The 26606-nt window shown below is 39.2% G+C and overlaps 2 protein-coding genes across 4 annotated transcripts; one reads left to right on the forward strand and one right to left on the reverse strand.

Annotated features, from left to right (window-relative positions):
* Positions 1 to 7916: 7916 nt before the first annotated feature.
* Positions 7917 to 14424, forward strand: nr2e1 (nuclear receptor subfamily 2, group E, member 1). 2 transcript variants are annotated; one of them, XM_020920186.2, is made up of 9 exons: positions 7917 to 8006; positions 9952 to 10097; positions 10638 to 10725; positions 11002 to 11237; positions 11789 to 11935; positions 12099 to 12195; positions 12578 to 12727; positions 12848 to 12953; positions 13560 to 14424. In XM_020920186.2, exons 1-9 carry the CDS (start codon positions 7949 to 7951, stop codon positions 13720 to 13722), a joined length of 1191 nt encoding a protein of 396 aa, XP_020775845.2. In that variant the 5' UTR covers positions 7917 to 7948; the 3' UTR covers positions 13723 to 14424. The 2 variants fall into 2 exon arrangements, with proteins under 2 accessions (XP_020775845.2, XP_055005495.1); XM_055149520.1 differs by having other exon boundaries at positions 7949 to 7973.
* Positions 14425 to 15103: 679 nt separating this feature from the next.
* snx3 (sorting nexin 3) lies at positions 15104 to 26312 on the reverse strand. 2 transcript variants are annotated; one of them, XM_055149542.1, is made up of 4 exons: positions 26102 to 26312; positions 18364 to 18459; positions 17553 to 17695; positions 15104 to 15799 (listed from the first exon to the last, which is right to left on the reverse strand). In XM_055149542.1, the coding sequence occupies exons 1-4, from the start codon at positions 26261 to 26263 to the stop codon at positions 15694 to 15696; spliced, it is 507 nt and encodes a 168-aa protein (XP_055005517.1). In that variant the 5' UTR covers positions 26264 to 26312; the 3' UTR covers positions 15104 to 15693. The 2 variants fall into 2 exon arrangements, with proteins under 2 accessions (XP_055005517.1, XP_020789860.1); XM_020934201.2 differs by having other exon boundaries at positions 17553 to 17677; positions 26102 to 26309.
* Positions 26313 to 26606: the final 294 nt, after the last annotated feature.

The raw sequence follows: 26606 nt of genomic DNA on the forward strand, positions 1-26606 counted from the left end.
CCCCTCCTCTCACCCTTTAAACTGTACTGCAAACCCATACGTTTCTTTTTCCACACCAGTCTCCTCCCTTCTTACTTCTCTCCTTTTTTAACCCCCAGAAAGCCATTGTTTGAGTCAGGGCCTGATCAAAAAACTGTTGCCCGCCAACTACAGGGCTTTCTGTAAATTCAATAAGCCCACCTTAAAGATTTTCCTAATTAATGGATGACATCTTTGGCTGGAGGAGAGGCGAGGCATTGGGCTCCGGCTCGCGCTTTGTTGGCCTCCTAATTAACTTTCCTAGGTCACTCAGGTCCCAGCAACCTGAGAGTGAAGAGCCCCTATTGAGTAGGGAGTTGTAAACTTACTTCTTTTTTTCCTCCTCGGCACTTAAAAGGGGAAAGCAACTATAGGGAACAGAAAATATCCTATTTAAGTCCATTGTGTGTGAACTGCTTGCACATGTTCCTATAAAAGAAGTCTTCTAAATAAGCTGCCATGTTGCTCTCGCTCGCCCAGCCCTCCTCGGCTCTCCCTCTCTTTCACTCTGGTTATGAATGATAGCTTCAGGTTGAGGAGGGTAAAGGCCAGCATCTGGGCTTTGTGGGACTGTGGCCATCTGAGGGAATGTGAGGATGGGAATGGGCCGGGTTAGCGTTCGGGAGGCTGGTCAGGAAAAAGTGGTGAATATGAAAGAAAATAAGTTCCTCTATTATTGGCACTGTTTTGGTGTTTCCAAAGGTCCACCCCCTCCGGCTGCTTTCATCACCCCTGGGCTCCATCGTTCAAAGGTGAAAGGGAAAAAGAGTCCGACTGAAACCATAAAAGTGAGGCCTGCTTCTCACACTATGGTGCTCACAAATTATGGGGTCAGTGATGTTATGCTATTGGCAGAAATGTAGGCCAAGTTATGTTCAATATAAACATAAATACAAATACAAATATTTGTATGATCATTAAATAATTTGATGATTAAAATTTAAGGTCAAGAGTTAATGGGATAGCCACCCTCCAACAACAAAAGTAGAGGAATACTAAATGAGGTGAGAAAAATATATCACATACTTTGCCCCCCTTTTTGTCAAATGTTTTCAGTATAATTTTAGATAATGCTCAAAGATTTAGGAAGTATTTCTTGTACCTTAGTATATAATAGTTTTCAACTTTTTAACATTTCTGTTTATTTTTAGGGGGGTGGGGTACCAAAATTTGTTTATCTCATGATTACATCAGCACAAAAAACATAAAGATCAGAATCTATTTTGTCCAAATACATTTATTCATCTAGTCATTTTTTAAAGATTCTTTGAACTATTGGTAGATTATGTATTGTTTTCTTTAATGTAATCTTCTAGAACATATAAAATGTAATTAAAGTGATTGGAGATTAAAGAATCATTTACTGATTGCCATCCATGTAATTTGTATAATCAGCATTAGTCTTAATCAAAATGCAGTCTTTGAACAAATAGGCTTTTTAGGCTTTAAGTACATGTGTCAGATATTATTATTGTAACAGATTATACTTGAAAAGTTTCTCAAACATTAAGAAGATTTTGAAAAACGAAAAGATCAAAGTATTTAAGAAGTATTTTTGTAAGGAAGTGGGTACTAGCTACCCTCACAAACAGGTGCCAAAGCAGTCAGTGTGCACCATCAGGAGTAGTATAAAGTTGGATCAGGTGTTTTATTCCAAAATAACTTGAGCATTAAACAATGTCTCCAGTCAGAAGACTTTTCAAAAATGTTAGTAATAAGTCTGAGTCCAATTCAACATAGTGTACGTGTCTATCTCCTGTCCTAGCAGAGGTCTTTGAGAGTACATTTGTGGTCTTGGGGCGTTAATGACAAGAGGAAACCACAATCCCTGATCACGACCTTTGAACCTGACGTGCCAGTGGTGCAGGGGTCAGTCAACTGCATCAGGAAGTAATGTAGTTAGTATCACAATTAAACAAACACTGTACTGACACTATAATGGACAAATTAATAATAAATACTTTCAAACATTTTCCTTTAGTAGTTTGTGTTAACTACTACTTAAGAATTTGTCATTTTTAGGTTCTTTTACTAGTGTAGTAAAAAATACAAAGTAAAGTACCTTAAAACATACAGCACATGTTCATGATGACACTTCTTACTTTACACTATTAGTTCTGCTTCATTGGGTCAAATTGATGTAATATTGATTTAAATGTTTTTTCCCAGGACTTTAGATAACTGACCAATGACCTATTAAACTGCCACAAGCATTCAAATTTAGAGAGTTGATAATAATTTAAAAACATTTTATGCAAACAAAGTATAAAAATGATGTTAGAAAATATTGAATTGTTGTTGTTTTGTTAACAAACAAGTAGGTCTGTAAGACAAAACAAAGTGACATGAAGTTACTTGTATGTGACTTGTCAGCTATTAAAATAACTGTAATCATATTTTGATCATCCGAATCATTATCTGAGTTAATCAAGGAACCAAACTACATGATCTAAATAAACTAAAGTATATTTATATGAAAAGACATTTGATCCCAAAGGATGTGGTATTATTAAATCAAAATGGAGAAATACACTAAACTGTTTGCAATTTATTCAGTTGTAAACATATATGTTTAACAATTTTACATTGTTGGTGTGGCGGGCTCTTGCTCCTGGAGTGTTTGTCTTTTTGGTGTGAACGCTCTAAGCCCCTCTCTCAGCTGTCATAATTTGTTAACGAATCTTTTCAGAGGCCAAACAGAGACACGCAGGACAGAGGAGAGGAGAAGAAGAAAAGCCAAAGTCCATCCCGGGAGGAACCCAGGCGGGACATCAGAGCGATTTCAGACCGGCCCGTGATGGCATCCCTGTATATTTTAATATTAATGACCCTTAAGCCTCTAACAGGTGCCCCACTCCAAAACACATTCAAAACTGTGCTATCCCACCACAAGAAAAGAGCGCAAATGAAGGGAATCTTAAAAAAAAACGCTGTAAACCAAAGATCCAGTCATCTAGCCACCTCAAGCAGATAAGTTTTTGAGTCACTTTCGCCGGCTGAAACACAAGTCGATATTTTCTCCCCCCTTGAGAAAGAGATTGACTTTTGTTTGGAGTTTGTGAGAAGTGGGAATCAGAGCTAGGACAATGAGGCGTCCTGCTGTGAGAGGCTGAGAGGAGCCATCTCAAATCAGTCAGCCCCTGGACTGACTAATCCGCCCATTGTGCCTACCCAGCCACCAGCCGCACACCAACACACTCTCCCCTCCATCGCCACCCCGAAATCCTGGTGCAGTGGGATTTGCTCTCACCAACAGCCAGTTTTGTCCAGGCCAGTTCGAGCGGAAGTTTCTCACTGACAATTTGCCCTAAATAGATTTGTCAGAGCATCTAACTGCACTGCACTGACTTGTGGGGCTGAGGGTTTGGGACCACGGGGAACTGTCTTTAACGGTGGGGCTGTCCCGTGCATGGGAAGACCTGTTGACTGGTAAAGATTAAGGCATGTGCTTGGACTCATGAGCAAGGTTATAAAGTAAATAACCTAATAGCAGTCTGTCAGGCTAATTAAAGTGTCTGCATATTGGTCAGTAGAGATCTGAGGTACTTGTTAACATTGTCAAGTCAATTGTAATCTGTTTTTCAATACCTTTTGGTCACATCCTAATAGAGCACCTGTAGATTACCCTCTTGACCCACTGATGTTTTAATTTCTTCAGTTTTTTCATTCCTTCCTTGCCATCTACCCTGTATACACTATAGTACCTTATATCCTGGTGGGGGGTCTGCTACCTGCTTGTCTCTGTTGGTACTTTGCAGCTGATGTCATGAACATTCCCTGGGAGTGTAATGCTAACTTAAAGTACTACTCAATCTGAAGTGCTGTTAGTAAAGTTAGACTTTAATCTTAGTTTTATTTTAACACAATCTGACCAGAGTGAACTGAATTAACAGGTGAGATGATTTGTGCTATTAAAAAGTGTGTTTTAAAAGGTGTTTTATTGCCAGGAAAATTATTGATTGATTGATTGATTGATTTGTTTTTATTTCGAGTTTGTGCCAAGAGAAAAACAATAATCATGTATACTACATACACATTGTAAACAACAGCGATGAAAGGCATGCCTTCTCACTGTGAGTGGCCTCGCTTCTTCACAGATTTGACCTGTAACCTTGCCTGGTGGCATTACTTGCTTGTCTCCATGGAGAAAGATTTGTTTAATACCCTACTGTGGGGCATTCCAGGCAAGCAATAAATCTGTCAGTCTGCCCCAGGGCAACTGTGGCTGCAATAGTAGCTTGCAACTACTGCGTGTGGAGTGAATGAACAATGAAGTGTAAAGTGCTTTGGGTTTCTTGAAAGGCTCTATATAAATGCATTGATTAATTCATGAATTAAATCTCAGAAATAACAAGCAGGTAGCAGACCACCAAAAAAGGACATATTACACGTTTTAAAACCCTTGAACAAGAGTATGACTTGAACACAAAACAATCCCTTGAATTCAGTTTAAAGAATGAGTCCAGTGTCCAGTGACTGTATGTGTGTGTGAGTGTGAGTGTGTGTGTGTGTTCTGTCAGGAGGACAGGTGAGCTACTGCAGGCTCCTGAGGCAGAGCTGTCCGTGGTGCTGAAAACTGCACACTTATACATTACAGTAAACACATGACCTTCTGTATGATCAAGACTGAACTTATTAAATTATTAATTCCAGGGAAATTGATAGTATAATAAAAAGAATAAAAAGAGTGGGGAAGGTCTTTATGTAACTATTTGAATTGTTGTGGGGAAACGTGTAATCTGACCATATAGTTTCCATATTGTAAAAACTGTAAACTGTAAATGGATGTAAAATGGGTTTGAGTTAAGGAGAAGGTTGAACTACTCTAAATGAATAATAATTTGTAGTAATTGGAGTCAAAATAGTAAAATAATGTAATTACAAGTAACAGATATGTCCATGTTAAAAGTGCACTGTGTAACTTTTCTTGTCACCTTGGAGAATTATATTGTTTTGTTTGGAATGTTTCACATATGGTATTTAACTTGTCTATTTTGCATTTATTAAATTACTGGTGGTTTTAATTGCACTTCTTCTTTCCACTGAGATATAAGTTTAATGCCATACAGTGGAACATTATAGGCAAAGCAAAACATATCCATGGATATGTGGACTCTTCAGCAAAAAAGTTACATAGTGTAGCTTTAAATCAGTCTTAATACAGTTGGGTTGGCCTTAAGCTCTGGTCTCTAATGACCAGTTGTTAGAAGTGTGGCTGCGTTAACGGGAGATAAACTCAGGGTTGTTTTAAAGGAAGCTGATGGGGATTTGGGTCTGAGTCCTCTCTATTATTCTCCCTGGAGCTCAGTGACTTCTGCTTAAACCCCATCTCCTCACGCTCCACTGGTCAGGGCCAAAGAGCCACACTGCCACAAGTCAAAGGAGAGGATTTGGGCACATTAGGGTAATATAGTTAAAGGAATTTATAATTTTATGTTCTTATTTTGGATTGGTTAGTTTGTGTAGAGTCGTTTTAAAGACATGTTTTAAATATGACTATTACCACCTACATGTGGTTTGTCATTCTGTCCTATTGTAGCTCTTAGACTTCTGTAAATGTATTTTATGTATTTATTTTGTTTATTTAACTGTATTTCATCCACAGTGATGTTAAAATTGTAACTCTAAGATACATGTGTTATCAAACAAAAAGCAGTTGAACAAAAACAATTAACAAACAGATACAAAATAGACATTAAAATTGTTTGTATACATAGCAAGAGATGAAACAGATACAGAGCCTATAGGCCTTTGTGTGTGCTGCTTCATTAAGTTTGGAGAGAGGGAGAGTCCATCAGAGCAGGAGAGAAAGGCACAGCTCCAGAGTCCAGCCACCATCATGTCGCTCATATTTGAGTAAAGGCTATCGCTGAATGACCGGGATTAGGACGAGTTAAGGAGATTAGGTCACACATTCACCATTGACACACAGCGCAGCCACCCACAAACACACACACACTTCAGAATAACTCCCACAAGTCAGCCTCTCTCAGATAGTTCATATTCAACACTTACTTCATGAAAAGTCACAACAACTAGTCCTAAAAATGCAGATCTGGTGAAGACTATTGTTTAGTGGTGAATCCAATACACTTCCAAGTTGTTGAGAAAATATCTTATTTTTAATATCTTATTATTTTCATTATAACAATATTTTAAAAAGAAGATAATTTGCCTTTTTAAATGCTAAACTAAGCTCTTGTTCTTGTTAGTTTTACTACATCTCAGAATGGTGAATGCTTTAGAAAAAAAAAAATTTTTTTTTGACTACTGTTTTTTCATAAATAGGTCTGTTAGTTTATTAACACACTGTGTAGCGTTTTTCCGTTTTGATTGAATATGTAACCTAAATACAGTATGATGACGTTTTAAACAACTGTTAATATTCAATCATTTTAAGAAATAGCACAGAAAACGGAGTTTATAGCATAAAACGCCTTTTTATTACATTTCACTCAATCAAATACATTTCAATTTAAGCCTGGCAATTTTTTTTTTTTTTTTTTTTTTTTTTTTTTTGTAGTCTATAGTGTATTCAAATAACCTGTATTGCAAAAGTCTATTATGTTCTTTGTCGCTTTTAACTCTCCCGAAGGTTCTGCTGAAGCCCCATTGTAAAGTGCGCTCGTACTATGGCTTTCCGTTCAAATCAAAAGGAGATCACAGTGATTCCTGGTCGGCCTTGTTAGTATTGGACTTAGCCGTGCAGCTAAAGGCCAGGTTGAAAGACACAACAATGGCTAATTGCAATTAACTACGCCTCTCCGCCTCGCCTTGTCCGCTTAAATCGACACTTTGTGCGCCCATATGGCCCGCGGTGTACCGTGGGAATAGGCACAATTAAAACGGAATATGGATTTCTGCAGTGGCCCGGCGAGAGCGCAGCAAGCTGTCGAGGTCAGGTGTCAGAGAGCGGGGTCTGGGGCCCGTAAACGGCGCGCACCGGTGCTCAGGTAAACATCAGCCCGAGACACATCCAGGCGCATCATCAGTCCACAACAAGCATGATTATCTACCCATGACTTATCATATGGACCAATCAGAAATGACGTCTATGAGCAAGTTTGCGTCAGTGTTTTGATGAAATTTTGAGAAATGGATTGTTTATGAATTCATGATCAGTGTAATTCCCAGATTATCAAGGCAAAGGAACAATCAATCGGGTAAAATGTCTTCCTACCCTCTCTTGAAGCTGCAAACGCATTTAAACTTCTCAGAGGGTTTGTATGACCTGCCATAAACATTTTTTGTTGATTCTGGCCACTAAAAAGGACTACAGCTTTTTACTAAATAGGCCTACAAGACGTTTACGCACAGCACTGCTTTAACACTATCGTAAATGAATGGGCTACTATAGCCTAACTGCGGGGCATATTGCAGTAATATTAAAGTTGAAGGGAGAACACGTGTGACTTGTTTTGAGCTGCTCAGGCTCGTTTCAGCGCTCACACGCACACGCAGGCAGCGCTCGCCCACGACGGCGGTGACGTCAGGTCGGAGTTTGGAGAAAGCCAAGTGGCTGAAGGAAGCGAGTCCTCCTCCCCCTGACACTTCTCTCAAATGAGCGAGGCTTATTGAAACTGCAGCACAAAGTCACATCGGGTTCGGCTTTAAACACACCTTCACCACTGCACTTCACAGCAAACTGCTTAAAACTGTCTCTTTAGCTCTCTCAGAAGCTCCACGTAGCGTTTCACCAACTTTACTCTCCTCCTGCTCTGGGCCTACAGCCGGATTTGCGCTGTCTCCCGAAGCTGCGTCCAGGGGCTTTCATCACTCACGCCTCACGAGGAGGGTTCGTGGAGCGGGACTATGTGTGAGAGCACGTCCCAGACTGTCACACCGTGAGACAGACCGCATCAAACTGCGCTCAGGCTAAACCAAACGGAGGATTTAATTCTGTAAACTCTCGCTAACTTCATCCTACACGATGAGTAAACCCGCGGGATCAACAAGTGGATGTCTAGATATTCTCAGCGTCAAATCGAGTAAGTGTCACCCTTCCCCACACCCTCATGCGTGTGTTGTTAGTTTTTGTTGAATAGTTTTGAAATAATTCTCAATTGGGGAAAAAAGTTTGTTTAGTGAACACAATGCTTTTACAAGTTTTATTTGGAGAGGTTATATCTACCAGTGCCAGATTTTGCTGAAATCTATTTCGATTTGACAAAGGCTAAATCAAATGCGCCGGGTGCAAAATAAATAAATGCAGTAAGTTATTTTCAGTAGTTTAAAGGTAACCTGTTCTTTTAGGTTATTTGAAATGTTATCTCATCAAAGACCCAAAACAACTAGTCCTGCTTTATTTAATTTACTTCATTAACCTGTATGACACTTGTTGCTACAGTTTAGTCATTATAAATCTACACAGTTACACCGCGTGCATTTCTTAATCCTGGTGTATTAGTCAATTAGTGAAAACAATTTCTCTCATTTCCTTATATATTTATGTGCGTAAAGTGCCTTCCGTTTAAACATTTAATTCAAGCAGTTTGAGGAAAAAGAGAATAGCCTAAATTATGGCCTATATGATCATTTATATTGCGTATTTAGGCTACAATGATCATTTACATCATTTAAAGCCAATATATATTTTTAATTTGGGGAATTATCTTTACCTTAAACTTTTAGGTTTAATCAAGTTTTTTTTTTTTTAAACCTTTAACTTAGTTTGGCAAAGCTAAAAAGGGTTGTGTTTTGCTTTTATATCGTAGAGTTCTAATAGGCCTGGGCCTATAGGCTAACTCGCAGTGCGCGTTATCTGTGTATGGGTGGCCATTAAAAGCCTATGCCGTTCAGCAAACCTCCTCTTCAGTTGTTTTTTCTGCCTCGAGTCCTGATGGTGATTACGGTAATGGAATATGCCATATATCTTCAAGCAATTACGGTTCACAATGGGGACAAATTGGACCCCCACCGAGGGAAGTTAAATACATTTTCCCCCATTCAAAACAAAATGTTACCTCATTTTATTTAATTGACTATCTCGAAGCAAGCTACAATTGTAACTTTTTTTTTCTTGGTTGGTGTACCCAGTTGATTTTTGGTTGGCATATTTGGGAAGGCGTTGTTGAACTTGACTCGATTTTTTTTTTTACCTACACGTAATGAAGACTTTGGCCTTTCTCAGAGATTTTTTTTTGTTATCTCTGAACAAATACGCATCAGTGGTCCACAATTAATGGTCTTGTGCTTGTTAATAATGCGCCAATTGGAGCCTCTAACTCCGTCCTGAAGTCATTGTTTTTGCTGCGCTGTAGTTATTCCCATGCTACCCTTTTTGACGGGTCACTGGTGAATCAATGAGCAGGTGGCAAAACGTCAGTGTAATTACATAGACGGCTTTTTCCTGCGCAAGAAAAAAGCTTGCCTCATATGCATACAAATACTGCTTTCTCAGCCATTTGAATACAACATCTTTACAAAAAACACAGAGGGAAAAAAAATCACATTTTTTCATGTTGGCGGGTCCATTTCCATATACTTCATTTGGTTTGGTGAAACGCGGTGTCACTCCCTAATCCTGGGGCCTATAGACCTGCGGATAAAGCAGCTGTCGAGTCCCATTATGAAAGCGAGCTGGCAGCTTGTCGAGATGCAGCCAGTCAGACGAGCTTCAATGGCCTAAAATCATTAAGTTAACACTTTCCCTAATGTCTCCATTGTGCGCCCGGACTTATTGTCTTAGAAGGCCCAGATATGACGCTTCCCACTGGACTAAGTGTCTGCGGCATTCCCATGCTCTCACCGTGCCATGTCCATTTTGCTTTGCGTGAGAGTCAAGCATGTCCAATAATTAGGCTTACTACAGTGAAATACTACTGTTTATTTTCGTTTAAAGTCGTGACGCAAAACATAGGCCATATTGTAAGTTTATCTCTTATGACCACCTGTTAAAGCGAGTTTTAATGTACTATTCTTTATTCCCCAAAGGCCGCATACTGGACATCCCGTGCAAAGTGTGTGGAGACCGCAGCTCGGGGAAGCACTACGGGGTTTACGCATGTGACGGCTGCTCAGGCTTCTTCAAGAGGAGCATCCGCAGAAACAGAACCTATGTCTGTAAATCCGGCTCTCAGGTGAGGCCTGCTGTGTAGTCAATAGCAGCTATAGGAGATGTGGGGAGGACTGAAACATGCCTGAAATGTCAGAACACAAATCATAGTACAATAAGAACCATTTTATATTTCGTTTTTTTTTTTTTTTTTTTTTTTTTTTTTTTTTTTTTCTTGCAAATTAACACAAATTTAAGACTATAGGATATTAATCTTTGGGTAAGTAAAAGAAGATTTAGCCTACGTGGCCTATTTTGATGAAATTATCATGCGTTAATTTCGTCTGTTGCGCACAGGATGCGTCTTTACGCACGGCCTGAATTTTTTTTCTTTTTTTTTTTTTTTTTTTTTTTGCAAGCGGCACTGCTGTGTTAAGTCTGTCTTGATAACCCTAATTGTGTTATGGATGTGTCATTAAGTGCGGAGCTAAACAGAGCGCTGCGGAGATCTCAGGTGTAATCCAATCTAATGTGACGAATGGAGCGCTGTGGGTGCTGTAATAAACCCCCTCACCTGAAGAGCGGAGTGCAGCCTCTAAAACGTGTACCATGTGTCTCTGAACAGGGCGGCTGTCCCGTGGACAAGACGCATAGGAACCAGTGTCGCGCGTGCCGCTTGAAAAAGTGTCTGGAAGTGAACATGAACAAAGACGGTAAGGCCTTCTCTGTAGACACTGTTGTGGAGTAAATATAAATGTTAAACACGAAAACACCGCGATATGTTGACGTGTATAACCTATTTTATTATTTTGTAGACAACATGTAGCCTTTACGGTTCATATAGACACCGATAATGGGACATAATTTTGCGGGCAGTCGGTGAAGTGGCTCTAGTCAGAGGGAGTGGGCACAACACTTTTCATAAAGGGGGCATTGAGTGTTGCGCAGATCGTTTATTTACTCTGTGTCACTGTTGTCCCGTTTCACAGCCGTGCAGCACGAGAGGGGCCCCCGCACGTCCACTATCCGCAAACAGGTCGCCCTATATTTCCGGGGCCATAAAGAGGTGAACGGCTCATCGCCCCATTTCCCGGGATCCGCTCTGCCAGGCCCCCCCTTCTTCACCACCGTCACGCAACTAGAGCCGCACAACCTGGAGATGAGCGCGGTGGGCTCCACGCCAGAGAGGCAAGCCATCGTGGGCCTGGCACAGCCCACACCAAAGGTAGGCCACTGTGCTGGGCTATACTCTAAATCTGTGAAATCTTATATACAGATAGACCTAATCTTGTTTTAAGAAGAATATTCTTGTCTAGGTAGGTTTTGATTTGCATGGGAAGGCCATGCTTTTACATATATTTATGTGTATATATATATATATATATATATATATATATATATATATATATATATATATATATATATATATATATATATATATATATATTTCTTAATTTTTTAAAGTTTTGTAAATGTAACTTTTTAAAAACATAATATTCACATTTATTATTGTGATGAATATTATCATTATTATTATTATTATTAGCACAGGATATTCTGTCAGGGTTAGAAGTTGACATTCTTGCAGTGATTTAGCAGCCTGTAATAACCTCAAATCCGCCCATTAGATTTGTGGTTGAAATCCCAAAGCCTGCTAATGTGGAAGCAGGTGGCGCTTGGAGTTTGACCTCTGCTGTTGTTGCGCTGTGCAGTTAGACAGGCTTATTGTGACGTGACAATGTGCTAATCTTAACGTGTTTGTGTCCGTGCCCCCAGTACCCCCATGAGGTGAGCGCCACCCCCATGTACCTGTACGAGGTGGCCACAGAGTCTGTGTGTGAGTCTGCTGCACGTCTACTTTTCATGAGCATCAAGTGGGCTAAGAGTGTCCCTGCCTTCTCTACGCTGCCATTGTCCGACCAGGTACTTTCATATTTTCTCCCTCCAGCAACAAAACAATACAAGCACTGTTTGAAACTATTATATATTTTACTAAATAAGATGGCTAAATTAGAATTTGGAGAATAGGCCTTTAGCCTTTTATCAAACTTTATACAGTGAAGGCCTCTCCACTGTTTTGTTACAGCTGATTTTGTTAGAAGATGCCTGGAGGGAGTTGTTTGTCCTCGGGATAGCGCAGTGGGCCATTCCTGTAGATTCTACGACTCTACTGGCTGTTTCTGGTAAGGGCAATATTAGTCATAAACCTTTTACAACACATGCATACAGGTTAAGTACACACAGTATTACTGTAATGTTATAAAACACTATAACGGACAATACACAGTAGAAAAAGAGGAGTAGCTTTAACTTATAAGTGGAAAATGCAAAATGTGCAAATTATGTTTATTAAATAAAATTGGTTAGCTTATTTATTTAGCCTCTATGTATTGGCTGGAACAAAAGTTATGTTCAATCACTGGTTAGTTTTAGTTACACTAAAATAATCAGGAGAGACTTGGCTTTTTTTTTTTTTTTTTTTTATCAGACTTGAAAAACTGCCTCAACTAAAATGTTGTCATGTCAAATAACACGCTTTCTATCTGTTCTTGATTTTTCCCAAAGGGATGAACGCGGACAACACAGACTCCCAGAGGCTGAATAAGATCATGTCAGAGATCCAGGCTCTTCAGGAGGTCGTCACACGCTTCAGACAGATGAGGCTCGATGCCACAGAGTTCGCCTGTTTGAAATGTATTGTGACCTTCAAAGCTGGTGAGAGCCTCGTCCTATAGAGCTGCCATTAGTGCTAAACAAGCCTGTGTTATTAGCCAAACAAAAGCAGTAAGGCCAGAGCATATAGGATAATGTATATTTATTACACTGTCTTTTCAGTTCCCACGCACGGAGCCACCGAGTTAAGAAGTTTCAGAAACGCTAGTGCCATTGCTGCGCTACAAGACGAGGCCCAACTAACGCTGAACAGTTACATACACACAAGGTAAAGTACGAATGCCTTTGTCTTGAGTCAAAAAAGCAGTAATTATAGCTCGTGTTTAGCACAAGCGGCTAAGGCTAAGGCTAATGCTGAGTGTGATGTAATTTGCCACAGGTGCTGCTGATGAGAGCTTAATTAATGCTGATTGGATGCAGATGTGCAGTGATTGGACAGGCTCAGAATGATTACATCATCAGTAATAGACGCTCATATGTAGTGTTTCCCCACAATATTAACTATTAACGTGTTTATAAATTACTTTATTCATTTAACAAAATCTAAACAGGTACAGGTTTTGATGAGTTCTTTAAAAATGACTGATCTTTTTCTGCAGCCACCAATTTGGCTGAGTAACAATAATATAATTCATTATAAAATTAATATTACCCATACTTCCTTATTGTCAAAGAGTAAATGGTCTGATGTGATTCTGCATCATTTGATTCCGCATCGTGTACTAAACCACCAGTTTAGAACTTACAACTTACAACTGGTTGAGTTTTGAGAGACGTAGACTAAATAAATAATCATGTATAATAATATGTATGTATTATTAGTATGTATGACTGAATAGTCTCCTTAACAAACAAAACATGCTTTGTGTTGTAGGTATCCCACTCAGCCGTGTCGCTTTGGGAAGCTGCTCCTCCTCCTCCCCTCTCTCCGCTCCATCACGCCATCCACCATCGAAGAGGTTTTCTTCAAGAAGACCATCGGCAATGTGCCCATCACCAGACTGCTCTCTGACATGTACAAGTCCAGTGATATATGAAGCACTCACAAAAGACTGAAAGAGGCTTGAATATGGACAGTAAGCTTCCATACAAAGGGACACATCTGAGCACACAATCTCTATAGAACCATTTTGCCTAATAGGCTCCACTGAAACAAAACTCGAAAGACCTTATTGACTGAAGTAGCCTTTAACAGATGCTCTAGTAAAGATTAGTTTATAACTTTCAGTACAGACATTTGTACCATATTGAACAAAAATGCAATCTTGGTATAGACAAAGTGAAAGTCTACCATGTAAAATATATTGTAGGGAGTATGTTTGACAAAGAAATGTTTTATCTTTTGTGTCTATGAGACCAATGATCTTGACCAATTCAATCTTTAATTGCTATATTCAATCCCAATGGAGCAAACCAAAAAGAGTACAACATGGGGATGTGAGCTGCTGTCTCTACGTGGGGCTGAAACCAAACTAGATTTAACAGACTACAAACTTGTGCAGGTTCTGAAATGCATCCTGTGTAACACTGATTTAAAGATGTGGTAAATATGTAGTTCACGCCCCATTTGAGGCACAGAAGAAAAATGTGTAAAAGTCGACTTTGTAAAGTTAGACACTAACTGAAAAGTATATTCAGCACTTGGAAATGTGGTTGTGGCCTGTGGTGTTTTTAATTTTGCTTGTAAATATTTGAAGTTATAACTATTTAGAGTTGTAACAATGGAATAAAAGAGTAAAATAAAATTATCTGTGTCAGAAGACCACATTTGCTTTTACTTTTACTCCAAAGTGGCAACAGGTCATGCACATGGAAACTGAAGGCTGACACAAAGGATGTGATTTTCAGACAGCTCAATATATTTCAAGCTTAATTATTTTATATTTTGCACCTTTAATATTCATGGATCTCAGTCACATGACTTTTTCCTGAATATGTCATTAAGGATTTTTGACAATTCAAAGGGCTGAACATTTAGTTTGGAGTTGTTAATTGCTATGGCAAGATCTATCCCCTTTCAAATCACTCTGAAACCCATGGATTAAGGCTGCAATTAATTATTTTATGAATCGATTAAACTAGAAATTACTCGATTAGTTGTTTATTTTGCAAAAAGCCTATGAAAATTTGATTTTTTCCAGATAACCCAGTAAAACTATTGTGCTGCTTGTGGCCATCCTGATGAACCAACTTTGTAAATATTTTTCATCAAAAATACAAGTTTGTGTCTGAGAAAGTATCTTGTTTTGATGCTTATGTATAGACCATTAGACCAGATAACAATCAGTAAATCACAACTGATTACTACATTACACAGTTTTAATAATAATTAGTTCCTTAGAATAGTTCCTTGGTATTAACTAACAAACATTTGCAACTGATACAGTCAAACCCAAAGAAAAGTAAAAAACAACATGGTTGAACATTTCACCTATTTTATTGGAAAATCTTCAACATAAACAAAAATGGCACAGCAGTATACAAATCTCATTATGCATATAGCCTGTAGAAATACTGCAGTTCCCTCTGTGTATAATCCTTGCTATAAAATCTTTGTGGTTATGGGAAAGGTGCTCTTATATGACACACACATGCTGAGAATCTAGGCCCAGTGTGTGTTAGATTGCATGCCAATACAAGACACTGTGGAGGAGAGCTCAGCATATACACAGAAGAATATGTAACTATAGAAATGAATCAGGACTGCTAAATGATAAATAGATAATATATTCTTTAGTGGCATTTTCAGACAGCAACAGAACGTACTATAAATAAGTTTCACCACAGCTGTGTTGGACAATCGTACAAGACAAGAAGGTGAAAACATAGCAGTCGAACATGGTAGAGGCAGTGGACTCGAGTGTTGGGAGCGCAAGATAAAATTAAAATGTTTTTGTATTGGTTTTTGAGAGAAAGACCTGGAGCAGTGAAAAAGCTTTGGGTTGCTGTTGTAATGGGGTCCAGTTGAAAAAGCGTCCCGACTGGTTCTTGGTTCCTGGTTCTTGGGTTTAAGCTTGTCGGACTTTGGATGGGGTATAGCTCCTGTCCACGGTGTCCTCCTGTAGAAACATGTGCAGGCATCGCTCGTTCTGGGCCAGAGGGTGACCGGCCACTCTGCAACACACAGCACAAGTATCAGAGGTACATTAGACAACTACAATTACTATTACTTTATTTTCTGTAGGTATTGCCATAGGACACCTCCATAATGTACTTCATAATGTTTAGGAAGTCCCTGTCACCTATTTACTACAGAATACAGTTATGAAATAGTTCATGTTTCCTTATTATTTGATGTATATGAAAACCTAGCCGATATGGTGCAAAATAAATTAAAACTAACCACTAATTACTACCAACTAACCACTTTTTTTCCTCATGTAGACTAACAATACAATTAAATTTTTGTTTTCTTATAAATACAAATAAATATATGTGTAAGATCAGACTGACTGTTAGAATCAACCTTATCTTAAATAGCAAATTCTTATTTTTTTTCCCATTCCAGTGCCATAATGTTTTAACAAACAAACGTATCCACATTTATTTAATGTTTTTACACATGCAATTTAAAACAAATCATAATTTAATAAAAATTTGATTAATTGCACAGCCTTTTAGTGTTGTGACCCATAACTGTATTACATGGTCGTCATTGAAACTGCACTACAATTCAATTCCATTCAAGTAATTTTTCCTTTTGTTTAATTTGAAGCATTTCTGAGAAAAGTACAATATAAATGTTACTCATTATTGTGTTATTATGCATTTATTTTAACAGTATTATCTACTTAGAGACATTGTATAGTCCAGAGCTTATGCGACGGCCACCTTGACATTAGCTGCACTAAATGACATCAGCTCCATAAATGGCTTTAACAATGACATAAGTTGGATGAAAATCAGTCTGTGCACCTGGGACTGCAAATATTTTCCAATCATTTTTGTCCAAGATCACAGTGTACACTTTTCAAAGATCTCAACATGTAATAGAAAATACTTGAGGCAAAATTAAGTGGCCCTGTGAGCGACTGGAGGACTGGCAATCACTGCATAGATCAAGAGGCTAAGGAATAAACGTTTTAAAACCTTTGGGAAATTTTGATCTTCATGACTTGACGCACCTGACCCCAGTAGATTTTACGATTGTTAGGCGTTTTAATCAAAGATGTCGGCTCTCTCCTCCTGCTCACTTATCTGTTAACAATCCTGTTTGACATTCTTAGATTAGTTCGTAACAATACTCTCAATCAGAGTTGTCGAGCGCTACCGAACAATGGCGGCATTTTACATTTGTACGAAGCAAAGGAAATCTTAATTACCGAGATACGATTCTCATCTTGGTTTAACATATTTATGCTGTTTAATTCTCGCTTCTCCGTCTTTTTACACGCTTAATAGTCCAACAGGAAACGCTGAAACATTTGCACATGAAACAAAGATAATGGCCAAGTCTGCAATCAAAGCAAATAATTACAATCACTGTGTAACTTTTATTGTTGAACAGCTGAAAATGAGAACACACTGGTTCAAAAATAAGCAGAGGTGCTCACTCCGGCCCATGTAACCACGCGCTGTAATTTGAGCGGCAATTATCATAAATTACCCATCAACAATAAAACAAATGTGGGAAAAATTGTGTTGAGGGGGTGCACACTTGAGTCTTCATTGCTTGTTCTTGTCGTTTTGCAAAGTAATTATATAAGTGTTTTGAGGACTGGGAGAAAGGCTTCAACTTGTTAACAATGTGAAGAAAAGTGAAAAAGTTGAATCGGCTTGAGTAGCTAGCAATTGTTTAGAAATGTTTCTTTGTTTGGCAGATTTAGAATAAAGACGTGAATGATGTAACTGGCAGAAGAAAACTTACTTGTTAAGGAATTGCTCCAGTCCCTGTCGTCGCTCCTCGATGAAATTATCGTCAAAGATGCCATCGTCTCCACGGAAAGGCAATTGCCGGAATAGAGCTTTACCTGGAAGAGGAGGCACAACCACCTGGAAAAAACACATGGACTGAGAAATAATGAAGAATATTTACTATACTGCCAAAGTTTATCCTATAATATTCTTTGACTATACTAGTTAAAAGTAACATGTATGAAATATTAATTAGGTATTCTCATTGACAAATGTTTGAATAACTAATTAATCAGTGTAAGCCAGTCTTCTGAAGGTTTCCTTTGTGCGACTATGGAAAGTCAAGACCAGAGTTTTGGGGTTGTGCTATAATCACCTGGGAATAAACAGCTATAATAAATAACTGTAAAACCTATGGCATAAGGGTGGGCGATATGGTGATAAAAATTTAACCATGATCTGATCCTTTGATGAAATACTATTAGTGAAATCAACATATTGTGATTCTGTGTTTTTCTGTTTAATGGATGCACTCAGACACTCAAACACAGACATTTTTCCCCCTATTAGTTAACCTCTGTAAGGCTCTGGGTGAGTAACAGGAGGATTTAACCGATTAGAGAAAAGTAAGACATTTCTAAAGAAGCAGGTGATGTCATTTACCTCTTCCAAGTCAATATCAAAATAATAAATGTACATGAATAGTGATAAAATCAAAATTGTGATCTGGCTTCATGAAATTCTGGATATTATTTTCTTGGCATTTCGCCCACTCCTACTATGAAATGTTGTACACTTGTTTATGAGTCCTATGTTGGCCTCACCTTGCTCTCCCGCTCCAGCTCTGTTCGAAGCCACTCAAAGTCACTGTACCTTCGCCGCACAGACGACTCCTTCAGCTTGAAGATGGGCAAGTTTGTCTGAGGACACAAAGAAAACAAACGTTCAAATATGTTTTAAATGAGCTTTACACTGTTCAGTTAAAAAGTTCAATGATTCCCTTCAACACAGACCTGTTTTTGTAGACATTTCAAGTTAATATTAGAAAAAAGAATTCAAGCATGTATAAGATAAGTAAAAAGATACAACTTATTTTTGTAACACCAATTGCAAACTGCAGTGCCAACCAGAAGAAAAAGAAATTTTACATAGGACTTGGTGGACAACCTTGTGTTATCGACTTTGAGACCACTGAGAATAAAGAAAAACAAAGCCCCTTTACAGCTGAACCCATAAGAGGAGAGATTCAAAACTGGCCTCCAGCTTTAAAAAGACAAAGTTCACTTTTATTTGGATCACCAAGGTCTGTCGCTCTCAAAATGTTTTGCCATTTTCCCCGCACTCGCCAAAGCGCAGATGTGAGCATAATTCTAAGTTGCTGTTGACAAGCACTTGAGCGCAGAATTTCATATTAAAAATGGGGGAGCTGATTCGACATTGACGGAGAACATTGAAGCAAACAGCACATTTGAGCACAATGCCAAAGCTCTTCACTTGTCCTGACAGCACATGGCCGCTCTGCCACAATGTACCCACGACTCTCTGAATGAGCATTTCATTGGCGGGCCGCATTCACAGAAGGTCAGAATTCATGGAGGAAAGGAAGAGGGGAAGAGAAAAAAAATGCAAAAAGCAAAAGCAATCGAGCAAGTGGATGCAGAGAATACAGTGTGAGCAGCGGACGGATCGATGGGCGGGCGGATGACTGTGAGTTAACTAGGAGCCTGAGTAAAAGGCTGATCAAAAAGAAAAGGGGTGCGTGTGGAGCCATAAAGGAGCGCTGAAGAGGCTGCAGTCCCCCGGGCGCTCAGGGACTAATTGAGGACGAGAGTCTTGTCCTCCCATGGACCTCTTACTTGGTTTTCCTCGTCCACAATAACAAGCCAAATCTTCTGCCCTTGAAGCTCCCCTTATGCTTTCCTCTTCGTAAAAATATAGATTTGTCATCTTTTGTCAGGTTGTCAATTTTGGTCTGAAAAGGTAGATGCTTTGGTGAAGTCTATTCAGTGCGCGCATTAGCAGTTTTGTGGTCAATTTTGCATGTAGCATAAAGTTAATATACAAAATGATAGATCTGGTGGACTAATCTATACACAGCACCTTTATGTTATAATACAAATCCAAACAAACTATGGTCAAACAATAAATAAAATAAAAACTATGGACCCAGACACTAATCGATACTCAAAATACTGAAACTATACTGTAGACTCATTTGAGCTGGTATCAGTTCTATATACAGTTTTACAGTCACTACTAATATTTGGTGTTGAAAATAACATTTCATAGTATAAAATCTATATTCTAATTATAATACGAGTAGTAATGAACCCCGAAGTTACACAACTAGTTAATCAGCGTATTGTCTAATCTTTTTGTCGTCCAGTTAGGGCCCAGAAACAACACAATCCACAATCTAAATGAAAACAGATTAAGACAGAATTCTATTTTCTTTTGGTGTGGGTATAAAATATTGATATAGTTGTCTTCGATATCAAAACCAATATTGTGGCAACGCTACAACAAACAAGGAAGGTCTTAACATGTGCCTGAAACGCAGTATTGGTGGTAACGTATTAACTACTTCATAATGCCACAAATCACGGAGGTTAAATTACTCCTTAGCCTTTCCCCTCTTTCCCGTCCCTCCTCCTGGTGGATGTGAAGTTCAGGTGAAGTACCCCCCCCCCCTTCTTTCCCAGGTCAGAGGAGGTGGATTATGAGGCTTTATCGCCCTGTGCTGCAGTACTGGGGCCCTGCTGCGTCATGTTACCTCACAGCGTGGAGTGCACCAAAGTTAATCCCCACAACAACAGATCACAGTTACAGGTAATCTGCCACCGCCGTGGCCATAATCCCATCATGTGTGCACTAAACATGGCCGACAGCAGCACCACAACAGCTCTCGGTTAACATTTACACAGGTGATAATCTAAGGAAAACTAAAGGAGAGACAGTAACAGATAGTTTGAGAAATTAAAACATATAATTCCATGCTGTGAACTGTACTAATCTATTCCCTTTCTCCCTGATTTCAAGTTTACTACCCTAATGTCCCTAACGATAATTTTAATAGATAAGGTATTTCCCCAAAAAATACATGGCATTTGCTTTCCGGATTTGCCACGTGTAATTATGTCTCAAAAGAATAAAACTACTTGAGCAGAGAATGATGAACAAGCTGGTTTTGGTACCATTGAAAAATGACCTCTTTGGAATTAAAAAAACATTGTTCAGTTAGTACAAAAACTGTCTGGCACCATTTTATTTCTTTTGATAGGAAGTTTTTCATGCCCTGAGTTTCCTAATATGGTGATGATGAAAGTTAGCCAGGTAGTTATAAAGCATTAACAAATCCATCAAAGTGTAATAAAGAGTGTAGATATACAAAAAATTTTTAGGTATGGAAGCTATTGCAAATAAAGTACAGCACTGAGTACCAGTAAAAGATTTGTAGGTACCTAACCCTATGCAAGGCCAATACCGCTTGCTGATTTCCGCAAACATGAAACTCACATTTACTGGCAGAGATATTTCTGGTCACACACGAAAACTAAAAAAACATTTGAGCTGGTTAGTCCACAGTGAGTTAGGGCCAGGCCACTCCTGTGAAGACAATGGAGGAGGTAAGGAAATAAAAGTCACCTGGTTTTACAATACGCTCTCACTCTCCCTCATACCCGGTGATTAAGAGATTGGCCTGGCAGGACAAGGGGAGGATCGGGCAAGAGAAAGAGAAAGCCGAGAGTGAAGACGCACGCACACACACACACACACACACAGAGGAGGAGGCGGTGCGTGGGAGCTTCTCGAGTCAAAGATCAGGTTTCCCTCGGCCTCTGTTCTCTTCATGGCTGGTTAGAGGTTAAGACCCGGTTTCTCAACTTACGGACCCCGGACTAGTGTTGAGGACAGGGGACCGGCCCACTTTCACAACGAAGAGGGAGGTTTAAAAAGCACACTTTCTACAAAAAAGAGACAAAAGAGTCAGAAGAGATGGTATAATCAAATGTGAAAGAAATGCGGAGGAAAAGTTGAACAATTATGTGAACAGTATTTCCGTACTAAGTGGAAATAATGTGACAATACAATCATAATTCAGACTGGGATGCCATTAGCCGTCATACGATAGGATCTGGCAGCACGGTGTAAACATCTAATTTCACTTTTCTGATAAAATAAAAATAAAAAGTCTAATTTGACATAATGTAAAAAGTTATTAAAGTAATTTGAATCAGTAAAATCGATTATTGATTTGAACATATTTACTTAAAAAATTTGAATACACGGATAATTAAACGTTTTGAATAAGGTTAGAAAACTAGGGTTGTCAAAAGTTTCGAAAAACAGATACTAATCAATACTTAAACTATTATCCTGAATAGCTTTAGAACGATCTTGAGCTGCATCAGAACAAATATAAGACCTAGCAGACTAGTAAACGTTCACTATGAGACCAACTTGGGAGGGATTACACAGATATAAGATTGCACGGTAATATAAAAAAGTACTATGATTTAATAAATAATAATAAGTAAAGTGTTTTTAATTATCAAAGTGGTATCGGAATTAGTACCGAGTATCGAGTTTTGCATTTTAGTATCGTGACAACACTCCAGATGCATGTTACCTTTTCTGGTACAGTCCCAGTTCTATGAAGTTAAACACACAGAATACCCAAACTTTTCGTAACATACATTACAGTGAGAAGATGAAAGACTTGGATGTTGAGCTGGTAAATACTTCACCACAAACTGTAATGGTGGGTGTTTTGTTAAAAGGGGCATAAAGCTACACGTATCTTTCCCACAGCGGATATTCCACCTTCTCTCTCCATTATGAGCAGGCAAGAGGCAGCATGAGCTCTATATGTCGAGCATGTTATTCATAATGCTCCCATTGAAACTGGTTGAAAAGAGGTAGAACCCTTAAAAACAGTGTGTGGAGACAAAGATCACTCATCTACCTAGAGAGGAGTTCAAGGCTACCGTGCATTAGCTTTTAGCAGCATGGATTAAGTCAAGTTTGAGAGTGAGCATCCCGAACCTCCCCCCTTGGCCCCGTCCCACCCCTCTCATATATTCTCCTTTCACAATAATGCCGTTAAAAATGGCTACATAATGCTGTCTCATTGCATCATATTGCAAAATGGGGTAAAAATGACTAGGAACAAAAGGGCTAGGTCTATGGGTCTCTCTTTCACTCTCCCGTTCCCCTAACTCTCCAGCCCTCCGCGACCTGACAGGCTAGCCCCTCTGCAACTCCCGAGCTGGCAAAAAGCTGCTTTGTTGCCATAGTATCAACTCCCACTTTTGATACTGTCATTTCAAGTAGGATATGGTAGACTTGATACAATATGTTCCCCATTTCCATTAAAATAGTTGTCGAAGAGGATGCTGTAGACTTTGGATTACACTTGACTGTGTCTGACAAGCCCTCCCTCCACGCCTCCCCCCTCCCCTCACATCTCTCCCCCATTTTATTAATGACCAAAGGCCCCTGCACCAATGCCCAAATGGAAAAGAAAGAGCAAGGAGAGGAGGGGTAGTGAACCAAGTGAGAGTGAGAGACACAGCTATAAGAGGCCTTTTATGTACTCGTATCCATAAACAACATGCAATCCCAAAGTTTGTGATGGGAAAAGGCTGAAGACAAAATAACCTGATAATACCCCTTTTCCTACTTTTAAATCTACCCAGTGCAAAATATGATAATGTTTGTAACTCATTTCCTATCAAATGCATACCTATATAAAATGAATACATTGACGATGTATTTGAACAAGGAAACCAAGTCGGCTCAAGCAATATCCGCTTGAGAGAAGGCTGAAAGAGCAGAGTGGAAGCAAATATAAACCCTGCTGTCAACAACTGACGACACAACCTGCTGCCAGTGCAAACAGTTGGTCTCTCACACAATAAAACACAGTCTTTGTGTCACTGGCCGATGTGAAGAGTTTGTTAGGATGAGGGCAAGTTTGCACAACTCTAGTATAGTCTCTGTATGTGATGGACTCCCTGACCACGGCGGGATAAGGACGCAGAGAGGTGCAGGGTGGCTTACTGGCCTCCCATGGGTGAAGGCGGGTGGGGAGTGAGGAGCGGGAATGACCCCCATCTCCCCCGCATCCCTGGCCTGGTTCATTCTTCTCTCAATGAAGGGATTAGGGAGACTCTCAGCGCGGCCACAAGAGCTCTCTTGATTTTTGCTGGATTGCTGAGCAGGGTAGCACTGACATGAGAAAGAGCTGTAAGAGCTAAGTGTATAATGATTAGATTAGGGAAACTGTATTAATTCTAAATATCATACTCGACCCAGAGACGTTATGTATTTCAGTGGTATTCTTTGTCAACCTGAAGCTCTGATAAAAAAAGAGGGGAGCAGACGAAGACAGACGCAAAGCAAAGTTGACACCGCGTTTGTTGAGGAGTGAGGGATGCGCCGCTTTTTCTGTGCTCGTATGCAAAGCAGGGTCACACAAGGCTATGAAGTGCACAATAATGCTGATTACACGCATATGCTAATTATGACACGCTAATCAAGTACAGTAGCCTTATACTCTACACTAACAATCGGAGACTGCTTCTCTTCCCTAGACCACTTCTTTTAGGTGCATAAGGAAACTATAAATACAGATCATCAAAAAGTGGAGGCCACTAACTACAGGGGTGTCAGTCAACTGATGACACTTGAAAAGCAAGAGACGAAGCAATCAGATCATTGCTGACAATTTCACTTAGTCCTCCTTATGCATGAAATTAAAATGCATTAATAAAGGCATGATTAATACTGTCACCATGAATTTAAGTAGTTATATACATAATTATGTCCAGATTGCAAGAAAAAACTTCTTTAGTTTGCGCAAGTTTGAAATAGTATTGACTGATATTTTCTTCCTTTATATGTTTTGATTATTGTGATAGATTGGAGCCTATAGATTTGTGATTGTGACACATTAAAGGTTGCCTAGTGAAGTTAAATATTGGATTTGGTGTTAACTGTCTACTGTATTGATTGAAGCAACACAAACGCAGGACTCACCCGACTAAAAGCCATATCGTATGTCTACTAAACAGAGCTATTCAACAAGTTGGATACTTGCTGAATATCTGGGCCCTCCTGTTGCATTTGACCTGCCCTAAACCCATTAATGGATCACTTATTTGATCTTAACTATATGGGAATATTGTCCAATTATAAGAAAGCACAAATTAGAAAATCCAACATCAAAACAAGCTGGAAAAAACTGGTGACAAGCAACAACTGTGTCATAATATACTCAGTACCAACAACTAAAATGGAGCCAAATATGACTCGTAGAACCCGTTCCATGATTAGAAAAAATACAGGTTATTTTTTAATGGCAATTTCTGTCAATAGCAGCAATACAGCTCAGGATCTAATAACAAAAAATGTGCGTTACTGGCCAGACATGCAACACATCTATTAAGATACATAGCGATAATGTAGGTGAGTAAATAAAGTAGATAAAAGAGCCAAAGGACAACATGATGAGCTGTTGTTGTTGTTGCTAAATTAATATGTTTAATATTAATTACTTACCCTAAAATGTCCATTGGTTTAACATTAGGCGAACAGAAAATCCAAAGCTCTATATTTTGTCAGTGAAAGAGATAAAATACCTTACTAAAGAATAATGTGTCAATTTTGAAAACTGAATGAGTTTTCCTGAGAGTGTTTGTAGGTCTGGAAGCAGGAAGGGGCTTGGGGTGAATCAGGGAGCAGTCTGCATCCTGTCTGTGGTCTGGAGAAGCTGACCTGTGGACTTTTGTTTCCTTTAAGGCCCTAAGTTTTCAAAGAGTTGCAAACCGAATTCAAGGGAAATAACTGTGTCCCTCTTACAAGCAGTATAAGTGAGATCAGGCGGCTTACTCATAATGATAGGCTGCTGATTATTTTGTGTAACCAATGTTGTTATCTGTTCCCAGAGACAGAAATGGGTGTGGCTCAAGTTCTTCCCTCCACTGTGAAGTCTTCTTAACTTTTGGAGAAGGCTCAAAGTTAAATAATGTTACAACAGCTATAGAAAACATATTATAGTGTTGCATTACTGAGTTATTATCAAATATATTTAAGCACCCACAGCTCAGTAGTGTCCCGTGATCAGAAAAGTAAACAAATCCCTATGAGGTAGAAGGTAGACTTTAGTTAGAGTGGTTAATACAGCAGAGGGTCGTCATAAATCATAGCTTTGCTCTTTAGATAAAGTTACAGAAGCTAAAATGACAAAACTGTGGTATTTGATCTAATCCTCAACAGCTGCAAATAATCCCGTTAAATCACAAAGAACGGTAAATTTGTTAGCCACTCAGAATAAGAGCTAGCAGCAACATGCTAACATGCCAAACATTTTTAAGTGGATAGCTCTTAGTTTGACCTTTTATGAGGATGATTCTCCTTAAGAATGCTTGCTGGTTGTACACCTGTAGAAGTTGCCATGCTGTCTGTGAATGTATGCTGATTTGTAGTATTTTTGTGCACAGTAAAAGCGTAAGCCTAGCCTCAGAGCTAACGACATTGGCACTTGTGAGAGCAGCTCACCTTCAGTCTGACTTCATAGGTGGTGTATCTGCCTCTGCCAACCCCGACAGTCTCGGGATTGCTCACGTCAATCTCTAGGAAGTTACTCGGTGGCCCATAAGCGTCATTTAGGTTCTGTGGCTTGGTAAAAAGCCTTCTTGTATCAGCTATGGTGTTAGCCATTTCTCCACAGTCCTGCCAGCAGCTTTAACTGTCAAGTTTTCAAGAAGACAACAAAAGGACACGTTCCTACTTTACCTTCATAATAAAAGGATTGTCCAATATATCTTCAATTTTCTGAATTATAATGCACATTCTGCTCTTTACATGCACTACTTAAGAAACATCATCTTTTATCTTCAAACACAGATAAGCTGATTTTTATTAAACAGGTGTAATTAAAATTACGTTTTATTTTATTTTGAAAGTTTTTCCATCAAAGTTCCTGTCCCTTGTTTCTGTCAGGGCCGCCTCTGCAGCGGGGGGCTTCCGATCAGCTGAGCTTCAGCTGACGGGACGACCACCT

Source organism: Boleophthalmus pectinirostris, unplaced genomic scaffold (assembly GCF_026225935.1).
Source record: "Boleophthalmus pectinirostris isolate CB_2022bp ecotype Guang Dong unplaced genomic scaffold, ASM2622593v1 HiC_scaffold_13, whole genome shotgun sequence".
NCBI lineage: Eukaryota > Metazoa > Chordata > Actinopteri > Gobiiformes > Gobiidae > Boleophthalmus > Boleophthalmus pectinirostris.

Excerpts from the sequence above, each read along its gene's own strand:
- snx3 (XM_055149542.1), bottom strand. The coding sequence starts at position 26,263 with ATGGCTAACACCATAGCTGATACAAGAAGGCTTTTTACCAAGCCACAG. Across the intron at positions 18,460-26,101 it reads CCTATGAAGTCAGACTGAAG|ACAAACTTGCCCATCTTCAA; the intron begins GTGAGCTGCTCT and ends TTGTGTCCTCAG. Across the intron at positions 17,696-18,363 it reads AGCTGGAGCGGGAGAGCAAG|TCCATGTGTTTTTTCCAGGT; the intron begins GTGAGGCCAACA and ends ATTATTTCTCAG.
- nr2e1 (XM_020920186.2), top strand. The coding sequence starts at position 7,949 with ATGAGTAAACCCGCGGGATCAACAAGTGGATGTCTAGATATTCTCAGC. Across the intron at positions 8,007-9,951 it reads TATTCTCAGCGTCAAATCGA|GCCGCATACTGGACATCCCG; the intron begins GTAAGTGTCACC and ends TATTCCCCAAAG. Across the intron at positions 12,728-12,847 it reads TATTGTGACCTTCAAAGCTG|TTCCCACGCACGGAGCCACC; the intron begins GTGAGAGCCTCG and ends CTGTCTTTTCAG.